This window comes from Hippocampus bargibanti, linkage group LG14 (assembly GCF_051943395.1).
Source record: "Hippocampus bargibanti isolate YZ-2025 linkage group LG14, ASM5194339v1, whole genome shotgun sequence".
NCBI classification, from domain to species: domain Eukaryota; kingdom Metazoa; phylum Chordata; class Actinopteri; order Syngnathiformes; family Syngnathidae; genus Hippocampus; species Hippocampus bargibanti.
This window is the reverse complement of record NC_142747.1, coordinates 6,674,723-6,688,848: the sequence shown is the minus strand read 5'-3', so window position 1 is coordinate 6,688,848 and position 14,126 is coordinate 6,674,723. Positions and strand designations below refer to the sequence as shown.

The 14,126-nt window shown below is 43.2% G+C and overlaps 1 protein-coding gene across 6 annotated transcripts in view; it reads right to left on the bottom strand.

Annotated features, from left to right (window-relative positions):
- The window catches only part of nectin1b (nectin cell adhesion molecule 1b), a 201,650-nt gene extending 188,283 nt beyond the window's left edge, over positions 1–13,367 (bottom strand). Inside the window, exons 1-2 of one of the 6 annotated variants that reach the window (XM_089012996.1) lie at positions 12,746–13,367; positions 8,961–8,996 (exon numbers count right to left, since the gene is read on the bottom strand). In XM_089012996.1, coding sequence (XP_088869122.1) covers positions 8,961–8,996; positions 12,746–12,800 — 91 coding nt within the window. In that variant the 5' untranslated portion in view covers positions 12,801–13,367. The remainder of the gene's footprint in view (positions 1–8,960; positions 8,997–12,745) is intronic. The other 5 variants (XM_089012993.1, XM_089012995.1, XM_089012998.1 and 2 more) reach the window with 5 other exon arrangements.
- Between the last annotated feature and the right edge of the window lie 759 nt (positions 13,368–14,126).

Here is a 14,126-nt window from a genome sequence, read left to right as displayed (position 1 = left end):
AGAGCTTACACAGACCTGATGCTGTGTATTGGAATTCCCGTGCGTTTGTTTCACACATCCAATTGCACCGAGGTAGCCCGATGGTCACTTTGCCCTCTCACGACTCATTCGTTTTAAAAAGCCATTTTGTTTGTACACATTTTCAAAGCCCCTAAAGAGGCATTGTGGGCAATAAAGGTGACACCTGACATTATGCAAACACCGCACTGAAATGCAGCAAGGCTTGAAAATGGGCAATCGATTGCGGGCTGCAATTGTCCCATTTGGCTCCGACACAGACGGCAACACGCAGGGATCAATGCCAAATGACGGGCCGCCGCGTTGTCTTTATTGGCCTCATGTTGGTGGCACTCGACACACCCACCTGCAAGAGGTAAACAATGGCAATAGGGTGGGAGATTATATAAAAATTAGTTTGGCTGGGGTTTTTTTAGAGTAGAAGATTTGGTCTTAGCCCATGTTCAAATAAAAAGCTGTGTGCTTGGCTGAAACTCTTCTCTTCCAAATGAACTTGACCATAAAGCTGACGCAAAACAAATCGAACTAAGTCGGCCATTTTTTTCCCACCAAAGTGTTCGACCTAACCGTGTGATTTTGTCAAATCACAGAGGCTGGCGTACGCAAAGTATATACGTAGTGCACCTTACGGTGTTCGTCCGCTTTGGAAAGAGATGACCATCTTCACTGGAGTGGGGGGTGGTGAAGATGACTTGCACATGAGTTTGATTAAAGTGAAGGAGAGTTGCGCAATGTCGTCTGCCTCACTATCTCGTCCCAGCCCATCAGAATTCAGTGGCAAGACAGAGTCAAGACGACTGGGGATGGGTCGGGATGCAGTGGAAGTATTTACAAAAAAAATAATTTAAGATCTTTAACTCATTCACTGCCATTCATGAATTCATTGAAAATATGACATAGAACGCCATTCCCGATTTTGCTCGGGTTTTGTTTTTTCTTGTTGTGTACCGATAACGCGCTGGCCATGAACTCTGGCAATATTTTTCCCTTTTACAATGGGGCAGCATTTCCATTTTTCCCCATTAGAATGAGAATCATGAAACACTGGACGTGGTGTTATTCTGTCCATTTGTGCCAATGGATGGTCCTCACATGAGATTAGCCTTGATGTTGAGAGTGGTGTGGGAGCTGTGCCTCAGGGATGGGAGGTTGTGAATTTGGGACACATCGTCAGTAGTGTGCCATCGTCAGTAGTGAGAGATACAGAGAGAGATAGATAGATAGAGAGAGATAGGTAGAGAGAGAGATAGAGAGAGATAGATAGAGAGATAGGTAGAGATAGAGAGAGAGAGAGAGAGACAGATAGAGAGAGAGAGAGAGAGAGAGAGAGAGATAGATAGAGAGAGATAGGTAGAGATAGAGAGAGATAGAGAGACAGATAGAGAGAGAGAGAGAGAGAGAGAGAGAGAGAGAGAGAGAGAGAGAGAGAGAGAGAGAGAGAGAGAGAGAGAGAGAGAGAGAGAGAGAGAGAGAGAGAGAGAGTTGAGGTCGAGAGATAGAGATAGAGATCGAGAGATAGAGATAGAGGGATAGGGATAGGGATAGAGATAGAGAGATAGAAATAGAGATAGAGATAGAGAGAGAGAGAGAGAGAGAGGTAGAGGTAGAGGTAGAGGTAGAGAGATAGAGGTAGAGAGATAGAGAGGGTAAAGATAGAGAGGGTAGAGGTAGAGGTAGAGAGATAGAGGTAGAGAGATCAAGAGGTAGGTAGAGATGTAGGTAGAGAGGTAGGTAGTGAGGTAGGTAGATACAGAGAGAAATAGAGATAGAGATAGATAGAGATAGAGCTAGAGATAGATAGAAATAGAGCTAGAGATAGAGGTAGAGATAGAGAGAGATAGAGAGAGTTAGAGAGAGTTAGAGAGAGATAGAGAGAGAGAGATATAGATAGATTTAGCGATATAGATAGATAGAGAGAGAGAGAGAGAGAGAGAGAGAGAGAGAGAGAGAGAGAGAGAGAGAGAGAGAGAGAGAGAGAGAGAGAGAGAGAGAGAGAGAGAGAGAGAGAGAGAGAGAGAGAGAGAGAGAGAGAGAGAGAGAGCTTTGTTCCAGCTTCAGTTGTTTTTAAAGCGCGATGTAAGCCAATATGTATGTACCGCATTGTATTTTGGACAGCTGCCCTCATTTTAAGCTCATGTAACTCCAGACCCATATCATTTAGAAATTAACTCTTTTTTTCTGATGAAAGAAGAGAGCCTTAGGTTTCATACGCTGCATTGAGTTTATGTAGTCCCAAAATTCTATATTGTGTGGGTCCTGGAATTTGAATGACTTGGTACGTCTGACAGTGAATGAGTTAAACAATGTGGAGAATGGGTGAGGGGGTTAAAAATCTTAATGCTGGTGATTTGAGCTGCTGGTGACCAATCCAGGGTGAAAATGTGTGTGCAATCATGTTCAAAATTCCAATCAACTCCATTATCACTGTTCAACATGTCAGAATTCCCAATGGGGGACGACACAAACCACCGTGTCATTTCACAGGTAAGCAACTGATTTAAAGAGTGCCATTATCTTCCAAGGAGAGGAAGTGCGGGGCGACAGGATTCAAAGTCGCTGGAAGAATGTCTTATCGCTGCTCGCCGGCACAGGATGAGGCCGCTAAGAAGCTTTGCGGCGCATGGGGGGTGAGGTGGCATGTGCACTAGCGTTCTATACGCTTGTAACAATAACGATATTTTACGGAATGACATTTTGTTAACAGATTACTTGAATGATCTGTCTGTCTGTCTGTCTATCTATCCATCTATTTGAAAACAAATTGACTGCTTTTGAATACTCTGCCGTTTCATATTTATTGAACTTTCCAACAAAGTGAAAGAGGCAAAATTGTTTATGTTGATGTTGATTCAATTTTGCCAAATTTCACAGAGTTAATTGTCTGCAATTGATTTCAAGTCATTTGTCGGGCCCAAGTCGGTCGGTGTTGTTGTGCCTCTTACCTTTGAGTTGCACACCGTGCATGTTGACACTTGTCAATTTTGATTTTTGTTTTCCCCCAAATACAATCTTTGATTTCAACTTCAATGACATTTCATGAAGTGAACTCTGCACTGTTGCGTCACGGATGCCAGGTTTGAAACAGGGAAGATTTGTCAAGTCATGTTAGTTTAAGCCCCTCGAGTCCCCCAAATACCAAGTCGGAGTCACGTCCAATCTTTGTATTCTATTCTACGTGATAAACTGTAGCCCAGCTCATTTAAATTGCCGATTAGGGACTCAAGTCGAGTCATGTGAATCGAGTGTCGCACCTCTGCTGTGAATTCTTAATATCCCCCGCAGCAAAACAACAAACTAGTGTTTTCGATGCAAAACCTTCCCGTCGCTGCCAGAACCTCAACCCACACACTAAGAGGCACTGTTATTACTTTCATGCATTGTCATCTCTCGGAGAGAGATCATCGCAGCGCATGAAATGAGCCGGAATCATCACTCATTAAAAAAGGAAACGGTTCAAACAACAGAGCGCACCTTTGTATCGCTAATACTTTTTAGACAAGTGCAAAAAAAAAAAAAAACAGCTCAGGAAGGCTGCCTTCTCTGCATAAAGATTGTGCAAAGAAATAAATCTTATTTGCCTTCTCGTCGATGCGCTGTAAGCCGGGAATTGTGTCACCATGGTAACTGCCGAAGAGTCTCGAAACAATCCGAACAGCTATTTTCAAACCAATTTGTGTCGTAAAAATGATAAATAAAGAACTAAAACACAGCCAGTTGTCAAAATTCCTCCAAAATCACTTCAGAGAAGATTACCGTATTTTCACGACCATAAGGCGCACATAAACATCTCAGATTTTTTTCAAAATGTGCGGTGCGCCCTATAGTGCGGACGTATTAGAGACCACCATGAGGAGGACGTGGTAGGGAACATGAGGGGGGATGTGTGGGCGTGGTTTGTGTATAAACGAACAGGTATGTGCTTTATGCAGAACATTGCTGTTTTAACAACCCTGAAAATGGCAGAGACATGGTTATGAAGCTCAGTTTAAACTGAAGGCTATCAGCTTCGCCGAGGAACATGGGAAACGAGCAACCGTGACATAATACGCGGACATAAGGCAAGGTGGCCGGAGTTGGAGGAAAGATTCAAGCAATGGATCGGTGAGCTAAGAGCGAGCGGAAGGAGCGTTTCGACTGTAAGGTAAGATCAATTTAGGAGGCATTACAAGCCTCTCAAACAACGCCCGCAATGTCCCAATAAATAAACAGGAGAGAGGAAAACGGTCGGGATGGACCGCAGTCAAGTTGAGCGGGTATTTGAACCGCTTAATCCCCCCGACAAGAATCTGTCTGCTAAATAGAAGGAGAAATGTTGAAGACAGATTAATGCCGAATCAGAAAAGCTTGGGGCGAGATTTGATCCCCTTCATTGATTTCCTCTTTTGCCTCGCTTTGCTGATTCTGCTATTCCAGTTGAAACAGAGTGGAATGTCAAGGATTTAAAGCAGAAAATTGCACATAGACATCGCCTCACCCCTCCCACCACCTCCACCCTCCCCCAGCCGCTGGCTCCAATTTCATTCCGATCTGACATGGTGACTACCAAAGAGCAAGACAAAACCAAATATGAACAACCAGCTGGCAAAATGTGGAGCGCTACATTACACGCTTCAACATGATTTCACTTCCTGTTGACATTTTTTTTTAATCATCCAAAATATCGTCAGACCGTGACATTCAATGGCACCAAATATAAATAACATTGGATTAAAAAATCTCCAGGCGGCCCGGTAGTCGAGTGGTAAGCACACCGGCTTCACAGTGCAGAGGTCGCTGATTCGCGTCCCGGTCCGGCCTCCCTGTGTGGAGTTTGCATATTCTCCCCGGGCCCGCGTGGGTTTTCTCAGGGTCCTCCGGTTTCCTCCCACACTCCAAAAACATGCATGGCAGGCAGATTGACCACTCCAAATTGTCCCTAGGTGTGAGTGTGAGAGTGACTCTTGTACGTCTTTGTGTGCCCTGTGATTGGCTGGCAACCAATTAAGGGTGTCCCCTGCCTCGTGCCCGAAGATAGCTGAGATAGGCTCCAGCACCGCCAGCGACCCGAATCAGGAATAAGGTTGGATGAACGGATGGATACAAATTAAATAAAAAAAGTCAGGTGTCTGTTGAGGTACAATTTACAGATTTCACACCAAGCAGTTACGTCAGAAGCCAAATGGCCACCTTCAAGTTCAGTTATTTTTTGGGTAGTGTGATGAGAGATCATTTTGGAGTGATTGGCGAAACTGGTGATGTTTTTTTCTTAATTTTAATTCCCTTTTGCTAACTTCCCGAGTGCAATGTTCAAAATCATGGACCTTTGATCCATTCAACCAATTGAGTTGGCAAAGCCAAATTTGCCCTTTTAAACAGAAATTCACAATTCGTCACACTTTCTTCTCCCGTCCAGTCACGATAGACATCAAATTATATCTTGCGCAGCGACATTGGTAAACGCTGGCAAATTTATTCCAACTTTCCAGGAGGCACCTGTCACTATGTGAGAAGCACCATGCATAAAACAGCCTTCATTAAGTCGACATTTACGTGATGACTACAAATAGTCCGACACTCCGGGCGACATCGGAAGGAACTCGTTGGAATTACCTGAGCGCTGCAAAGAAGAAATATGCGTCTAAAGCGCTCAGCTGGGAATTTCAACCATTAATTTATTCCTCATCATGACGAGATGCTCACCCCCTTCAACGGAGTGCAGGCCTCGGCCGTCGGCTTGAACTTAATTCATCATTCAGTCTCTGTCTTGATTCTATTTGCGCACAGAGGGATGGCCCTCTAGCTACCAGGCAGTGTTGCTGCTTTTAAGTCATGTTTTATTCAAACTCGCCCAAATGCAACCTTAATGAGGGAAAAATCCTCCTTAAGAGACAGTGTGGATGCATTTTCCGGTCTCATTTTCTTCAAAAGATGACCCTGTGCCTTATATGCCTGTGCGCCTGATATGTGAAGTAATATTGAGTGGTGTGCATATTTGGAAAACTTATATTTATATAGTATATTAGGGGGAAAAAAAACATTATCCAACGTAAAAGCTTGGCCAAAACAAACATGCGGATCAAACCTCTAAAGATGGAGGACACTGATTTGCTGTGGCGACCCCGTCAAGGGAAAAGCCGAAAGGAAAAGAAGAAGAAGAAGGGGAAGAAAAAAAACATTCATTGAAGGTGCGCCTTATAGTCCCGGTGCGCCTGATATATGGAAACAGTTTGAAAATACACCATTCATTGGGGACGAATACACTATATATATGTATATATATATGCAAATTTCCCCATTGCGGGACGAATAAAGGTATTCTGATTCTGATTCTGATATATATATATATATATATATAATATATATATATATATATATATATATATATATATATATATATATATATATATATATATATATATAACATTGTTTCCAAATATAATAAGTAAATATATAAATTCTCACCAAATATGAGTCACACCACATTATAAGGTGCTACTGTAGAGCCTGGGGTTATGCATTACTGCTTCTATGGGGGGAAATGGAGTCATGGCTGCTGACAGTCGTTGTGAGACCTGTTGTGGCTCAATATTACTTCACATATAAGGTCATCTTTTGAAGACAATGAAGGTTTTTGGGTGCGCCTTATACACCGGAAAATACTGTGTACATATAGTGGAAACTTTCTATTTCACAGTCAGTAAATACAACGAAATAAAAAGAGTGATTCTCTTTTATATCAAAGCACAACAGAAAATGAAAGAGTGTGTCTTTCATTCAGCAAGGTACAAAAGTGACATTTGTCTTTTTACTTGGAGAAATGATGATCGTGTTTTTTTCCTAGAAAGTGCAATCGTAAAAAAAAAATATGTGCAACCGTTGTTCAAATTTTCAAACAAAGTCGTAGAAATCTTCAATTCAGATTTTTTTCAGACCATCACATTATGAGTAGTAACTGGCAAACTGTATTACTCTCACCGTATAAAAATGTCATTGAACATGCTGACAAAACATTACACACACACAAAAAAATCAAAAATAGATGATCATTCAGCAATCTGTCAAATATATACGAGGACTAGCTTATTCAGGTTTTCTTGGCCTTAAGTATCAATGGCTCCCAATGCCCACTCGCTCATCCTAAGTAATGTACAAAGCACACAAGCAATCCCAAGCGTCAACATCAGCTATTGTCGGAAGACTGATCTACGCCGCGTTAGTTGATGGAGTAGAAATGAGGCTCAAATGCGAGGAAGCTGCACCGGGTCACCCCTCTTTAATTTGTACCTCAAAGGGTTGTATGGAAGCACAAAGAAAGACATTCAAATATTTGCACTCTCAAAAAGGTTTTTTGAGTGCCTGGAAATTACTGCGGGGCAACTCTCGGCAGACAAAACGTCATCTTAAAATGTTCCATTTCATGCGGCGTTCCAGGAGAGATTTGACAGCAGGGAAATCAAAAGGAAGTCGCGGTGAGCAAGGAAGAGAGCTCTTCCATTCGAGAGAGAGCGAGAGAGAGAGAGAGAGAGAGAGAGAGAGAGAGAGAGAGAGAGAGAGAGAGAGAGAGAGAGAGAGAGAGAGAGAGAGAGAGCGAGAGAGACAGAGACAGAGAGACTGACAGAGCAGATAGAGAAAGAGCAAGAGAGAGAGAGAGAGAGAGACAGAGACAGAGAGGAAAGAAAGAGAGAGGGAAAAAGATAGAGAAAGAGAGAAAGAGAGACAGAGACAGACAGACAGAGAGAAAGAGAGAGACAGACAGATAGAAAGTGATAGAGAGAGAGAGAAAGAGCAAGAGAGAGAGAGAGAGAGAGACAGAGAGAAAAGAGAGACAGACAGACAGACAGACACAGAGAGAGAGAGACAGGGAGACAGACAGAAAGACATAGAGAGGAAGAGCGAGAGAGACAGAGAGAGACTGACAGACAGAGAGAAAGAGACAGAGAGAGAGAGACAGAGAGAGAGAGAGAGAGAGAGAGAGAGAGAGAGAGAGAGAGAGAGAGAGAGAGAGAGAGAGAGAGAGAGAGAGAGAGAGAGAGAGAGAGAGATGAGGCTTAATCTACTGTCAGCTTGCCATCAAGCAACTCTCCCAGGAACGCCCCCATCCATCACGAGAGGAGAATTACCCCCCCCCGCGCTAGTGGAGGCCGGAATCGCAGCAATTAGCATTCACACTCCAACTATCAAACCTTACAATCCCCGTGTGACATCAGCCACGGATCGACGCCGTCATCGGCGTAGGGTACAAATTGCCACAAACGAGCAAATTATCGAAGGGGGGGGGGGGGGGGGTAGGATGCTACGTGGCAAGGCAAGACCATAATTTGCTTTAGCGTCAAACATCAAACGCACGTCATACATTTGCATGAATTTTCAAACACTGTTTTTTTTTCCTTGCATATGAAATTTGGAAGCAGCCCGCCTGAAGCTCTGAAACGGATATTACTTGATCGACATTGCGAGGAGCAGGGTTAATATTTAACGGCCAATGCAAATTCACAACATGGTGAATGAATGAATGACATGTTACCTGCGGGCCCCTTTTTTCCATTGCCGACATAGAATTCGTTATCAAACACTTTCGTCTCAATCTAAATCCTACAAAACACCAAATTGAGAAAGACACTAGACGCAAAATAAAAGACACAAGGATCGTACTCAAAATACTCGTATTCCTGAAACCGGTTCACTACATCAACGAAAGTGCATGCTGCCACCCAAAAAAAAAAGGAAAGGAAAAGAAAAGAAATATTTTTTTGGTGTGTGTTAAGCAAAATGGGGAAAAAAACAAAGTGCCGGTGGACCAAAATCTAAAGAGTGTTAGCGCCACCAAAGTCTGACAGTTTTTCATGCAGCATTCATTGGGAAACGGCGGAAAATTCCACCATCACAACAGCGCCGAAGCTTTGTTATTGTGGGTTAATTTCCAGCAAAAAACTAAAACAAAACAAACAAACCGGGGGGCTTACCTCCACCAAGTCTTGATATTTGTGATGCATCATTCCCTGAGAAATCGAGAACATTTTAGCAAAACCTCAGCATTTCTTATCCATCCATCAAGTTCAATGATGACATTCCGGAATGCAAACTGACATTTTTTTTAAACATCATCTTGCTTGTTGAACAGAAAGTAGGTGCACCAAAAATCCACATTAAATTTAACAAGACCTTCCAGAAAAAAAATGCAACATTTTATAATAATAATACATTTTATTTCTAAGTGCCTTTTATCAACATTTTTGGCCACGACATTCATCAAGAAGGAGACTGTGCTGAGCGGTTGCGCCTTTTCGGCAGCATGAATATTCCAGCAATGTTTTTGATTTGGGAGGAACTGTTGCGGCTTGGAATTGAAGTGGATTTACGTTGGACAGGAGATGTAAGAGAATCTCTTTCGCCAATGGATGCTAGAACTTCGTGTTTGCTTTCTCTATTTAGCTTGTCGCAGATGTGCACGTTTCACCTTGACGTCCATGATCCACTGGTGGAAAGGATGCTTCGATCCTCTCTTGTTTCATCTAGAACTAATTCATACAACAAAGAGGGTGCAGACAGTGCTTAAGTTTGAATGGCTGTCTGTGTTTTTGTGTTGTCATATTATTTTGTTATCTTATTTTTTCTTGTGACTTCAAGATGGCTTCATGAGAGTGGCTGCCTTTCCAGCAGCTCCTGTATTTTGTTTTTCCATTTCTTCCTTTCCTCTTTCTTCCATAACTTTGCTGCTGTGAAATGTAAAGACGAATAAAGGCTCATCCAATCCAAAACTCTCATGATTATTGGTTCTGACAACCGTGGTGTCTTTGCCATTTACAAATTGTTTTTTGGCTGAGATATTTGTGATTGCAAACGCTTTGCAGTTTTTGGTTCGTTTTCATCATTTAAAAAGCGGCCTAAAATCATCCTAATGGCATTTTCGAAGAAAAATATGTGATTATTATTGTGTAATTCCACCAAGGTCACACCCACATTTTTGGTGTTATTTTTGTGTGGTTATTATTAAATCCCCAATGAAAGTAAAAAGGCCATACTTCGACCACAGGCTGGAAACAAAGGCCGTTTCACATTGCAATTGGTTTTAGGTCTCCCTGTTAGAAGGTCGTCTTTTCCCGCTATTTGGCAAATTAGCACCCGGGAAATCACTTCGCAAGCTCGACGGCTCCTTATGAAGTCACCACACTGCCATCCTCAAGTTCCATATTTTTCACTTGGAGGGTGCTACAGATGTATTAATGCCGTACTACTTCTGGCAAAGTGCAGCGTGAAAAAGCCAAAACGTCTTGCTCGCCAGGAAATTGAAAATAATGTAGCAAAATGAACGTCCTTCCAACGTTGAAATTGAAATTCTGTCATCTGTGGTTGTCAGTTTTTGGTTTATCCTCCATCAAGGATCTGCCATGCTTTTGAATTACACTCTGGGGAATTATGTAACCAGTTACGAAATTTAAGCAAATGAGTTATTGCTTGCTCAACGTTGTGTGGAAGCAATTTGGATCACCAACAAACGGCCTTGGCTGAGGTAAAAAATGTGCACAGTCAGCAAGCTAATTAAACACACATGTGCATTGACCGGCACATTGCTGCCTCGGTCACCATCAAACATCCACTTCAAGACCTTCCAATCCCGCCCCCGATGACCTCTGATACCCCCATAAAGGCATCAAACTCGGACGTCGCATTGATCAACAATCCGCGAACGCCTTCCCTAGCCATATAGCCGTCAATCACAACAACAGCAAAGGCGCAGCGCAGATCGGCTTCATTGGGCGCGCGGATGTCGCCGGCCAAAGCGCTGACTCACGCCAAGGACGGGGGGCCGGGAGGCGATTTATACTCCAACCCCCCCCCCATCTGTGTTAATAACTCACCGCTTGCCACTAAATAAAAGAGACATCAGAGCCATACCTCCACTGAACACCACCTGGTGGAGGATTCAAATTAAATCCAAAGTCTGGAGTGGTGGCCTGCCAAAGACAGCAGGAGCTCATATTACCCCGCTCGCGCCGATCATCTCTTTGGCGGGGGAGCTCGCCGTTTGGAATCTGGCGTGTGGGTCGATTGGGCCCTGTTCCCGCTAGCGACGCGGGGTGTGCCGCCGCAAGCGTTTTTGGCCGGGTCACTCCCCACTTGTTTGTGCATCCACAATGAGGACGGAGTCGGGAACAGGCTGTATATCAATTAGGACTTAAAAACAAGAGGGTGCGCATTAACAGTGACGCCCTTTAACACCCCCCCCCCCCCCCGGGGGGCCACAGAGAGAAAATTTTTGTTGCTGCATGCCTGACAGACGAGAATTCAGACAGCAGCTTCTTTCCATTAACGCACACTTTATTCAAGGCAATAAAAAAAACTGCGGTGGAATAACTGCTCCAAACGTGAACGTTAAAGGCTCCCGATCGTTTGGTTCGGTCTGAACTCGGGCCGAACAAATTTGACAGAGGACATATGACATGAGGCGTTTTTTTGAATGAGGCTGGGTAAAAACAGTTGCGTCAATTATAAACCAAATTAGGTCCAAAAAATGGAACGGTTGTGTGTTCATACATTCCAATCTTCTTCTGCGATGGGAGAAATTGGTATCTAGAATTGGCACCGGAATGTTCTGAACTCCTGTTTAAATTTTCACTTCCCATTTGCCAAGTCTTGTGTTTTTCCGTTTTTTTATTTTATTTTATTTTATTTTATTTCTTTCAGCAAGTTAGAATGCAGTCATTTGTTGAGAGAGCCGTCGTTCAAATCGGATTTTCAAGCACATACACCCACTCTTCCTCATTTGGATGCAGCGCTGATCCCAACTGTGGAAAAATAAAATTGGAACGCCGTTGCGTGTAAAAGCACCCTTTGGAGTATCTCATTTGGCTCCCCATGTCTTTCTTTCACTTTCCGCAAGACGCGTCCAGTGCAATTTCGGAGACGTTTTCCACACATACACCCTTGATTGAACAGCTTCAAACGCTTTACCCACCTCACCCTCATCCTCTGACTCACACACACACAGACACACTAATCCTGATCTCCTCCACAAGCAAAAGGGGATCATCTCGCCGCAAATCACACAGATCTCGTTGTGATCAAAGCATCCCATGCATCGCTGTTAAAACATGAGCAAGCAAGGTCGGCATCTTCCTTGTTTTTCACCTTGGAAAAAGAAGGGTTTTTTTTTTGGGGGGGGGGGTCACAAATAGAAATGGCATATTTTCCCATGCAAACACCACTGACAGTTATTGGTGTTTAAATAGACTCTCACAGGATTGATTGTGCACACACACACACACACACACAAACAAACACACTGTGGCTGGAATATAGTGCAATATATTCCAAGATGCAACCTTCCTACTCCAAAGGGGTTGAATCCACAAAGCGGAATAAAGGATTTGGATAAGAAAGGAGGGGGTCATTACATTAAGGATATTCATCCCATTACAACTGGAGAGCAAAGGATGATTTTATTCCAACCCTGCACCCTTCCACTCCCCCTTCAGCTCCCTCTTCCCACTCCCCTTTAAATTAGCCAAACTTTGCAGTGCTCACAACGCCATCTGCTGACCACCCATGCCACTGCACTTTAAGAAAAAAAAACTCAAGTCCTCTGCAGCAAACGGACTCCAAATTGTACATGTAACGCGTAACGCTTTTCTGATTCGGTGAAGTATTTATGCATTTGTGCATGTGGCAAAAATATATTAATCAAATAAACACGGGGACAAAAGTGTTTTGTTTTGGGTGTTTTGTTTTTATTTATATACGGTCCTACCTTGGACGTGCAGCGTCAAGAGGAGCACGCAAATCCCGGCACACAGCTGCGCCATGGCACCTCTGCTCTCCTGGGGGGGTCTTCTGCGTTAGAACCGCGTACAAAGAGCGAGCATGCAACTTGCGCAAATCCCGCTGTAGGGGGCAAAAAAGACCCCACACACACAGTGGGAGAGAGGGAAAGAAAGTGGGGGGTCCCCTGGACTGAACTGCACTGCTCGATCCGAAGCCAACCAAAAGGGTGAACAAAACTAGAGGATCAGGCGTCTACGAGTCGCGATGGTTCCACGCCGGTCTTCCACGGTTGTTGCGAGTAAAGAGTCAAACGTGCTGTTGTGCCTCCATCCAAATATTTGGATCGATGGCCGAGCAAGGGGAAGTTTCCCAACACTTGGCGGTCCCGGTTCTCGTTGGTGCTTCAAGTTCCTCACGGATACCCGTAAATGTTCTCCCAGAAGGTAAGCGCGTAGTCAAACTGCCTAATCCCCGCTTGACGCCGCGGAGCTCCAAGCAAAGGACGCCGTGTGCTGACGCTGCTCTCCGAACATGCGACTGGCTGGCCAGGTGAGGGAGCGAGCGAATGCGGGTTCCCTCCTTCAGCGTCCGCCATCCGGGGGGAAGCTCGGGAGTAGGAGACGTCACGACAGAAGGGGAGGAGCCAGGACTACGGAGACTGCCGAAATACATTTTGCTGGATTATGAAACTTTTGCATGTAAACTCGTCGGTAAAATGTGTTACACTTTCGTATATTTAATGAAGCAGATTAATTTGGTCAGTAAAGACAAAAAAAGGTAAATTTCACATATTTCAAATGAGCGAAAATTGTAATTATATTATACAGTAATCCCTTGATTAATCAGTACAGGGACAGCGAAAAAACGCGATGTATCGAAATTTACACGAATTGGTAAATTTACATGTGCATGAGTACAAAAGATTATAGAACGCCAAATTTAGTGGAACACAGTACAGGGCATTCATAAAGAAGCTCAGTACAAAACTAGATGTATCTGTATGGTTCCATGATCTTTCAACACAATGACTGAAATTGACAGATCATTATCAGATGTGGCCAAATGAAAGCTTTTTATTGGGTACTGAATTAATGTTCAGTTTTGTTTCATTATTTACAGCACAGTAATGCTTGAAAACGGATTAAAAAAATAACAACAGTAAATCTAATTAATGCTTTATGTTGCTCACTGTGACCCACTGTTGTTTTACAGTACTGTACTGGAGTGACTTTCGATATATATATATATATATATATATATATATATATATATATATATATATATATATATATATATATATATATATATATATATATATATATATATATATGCCTATCTATCTATCTACCATATGCCTATCTATCTAT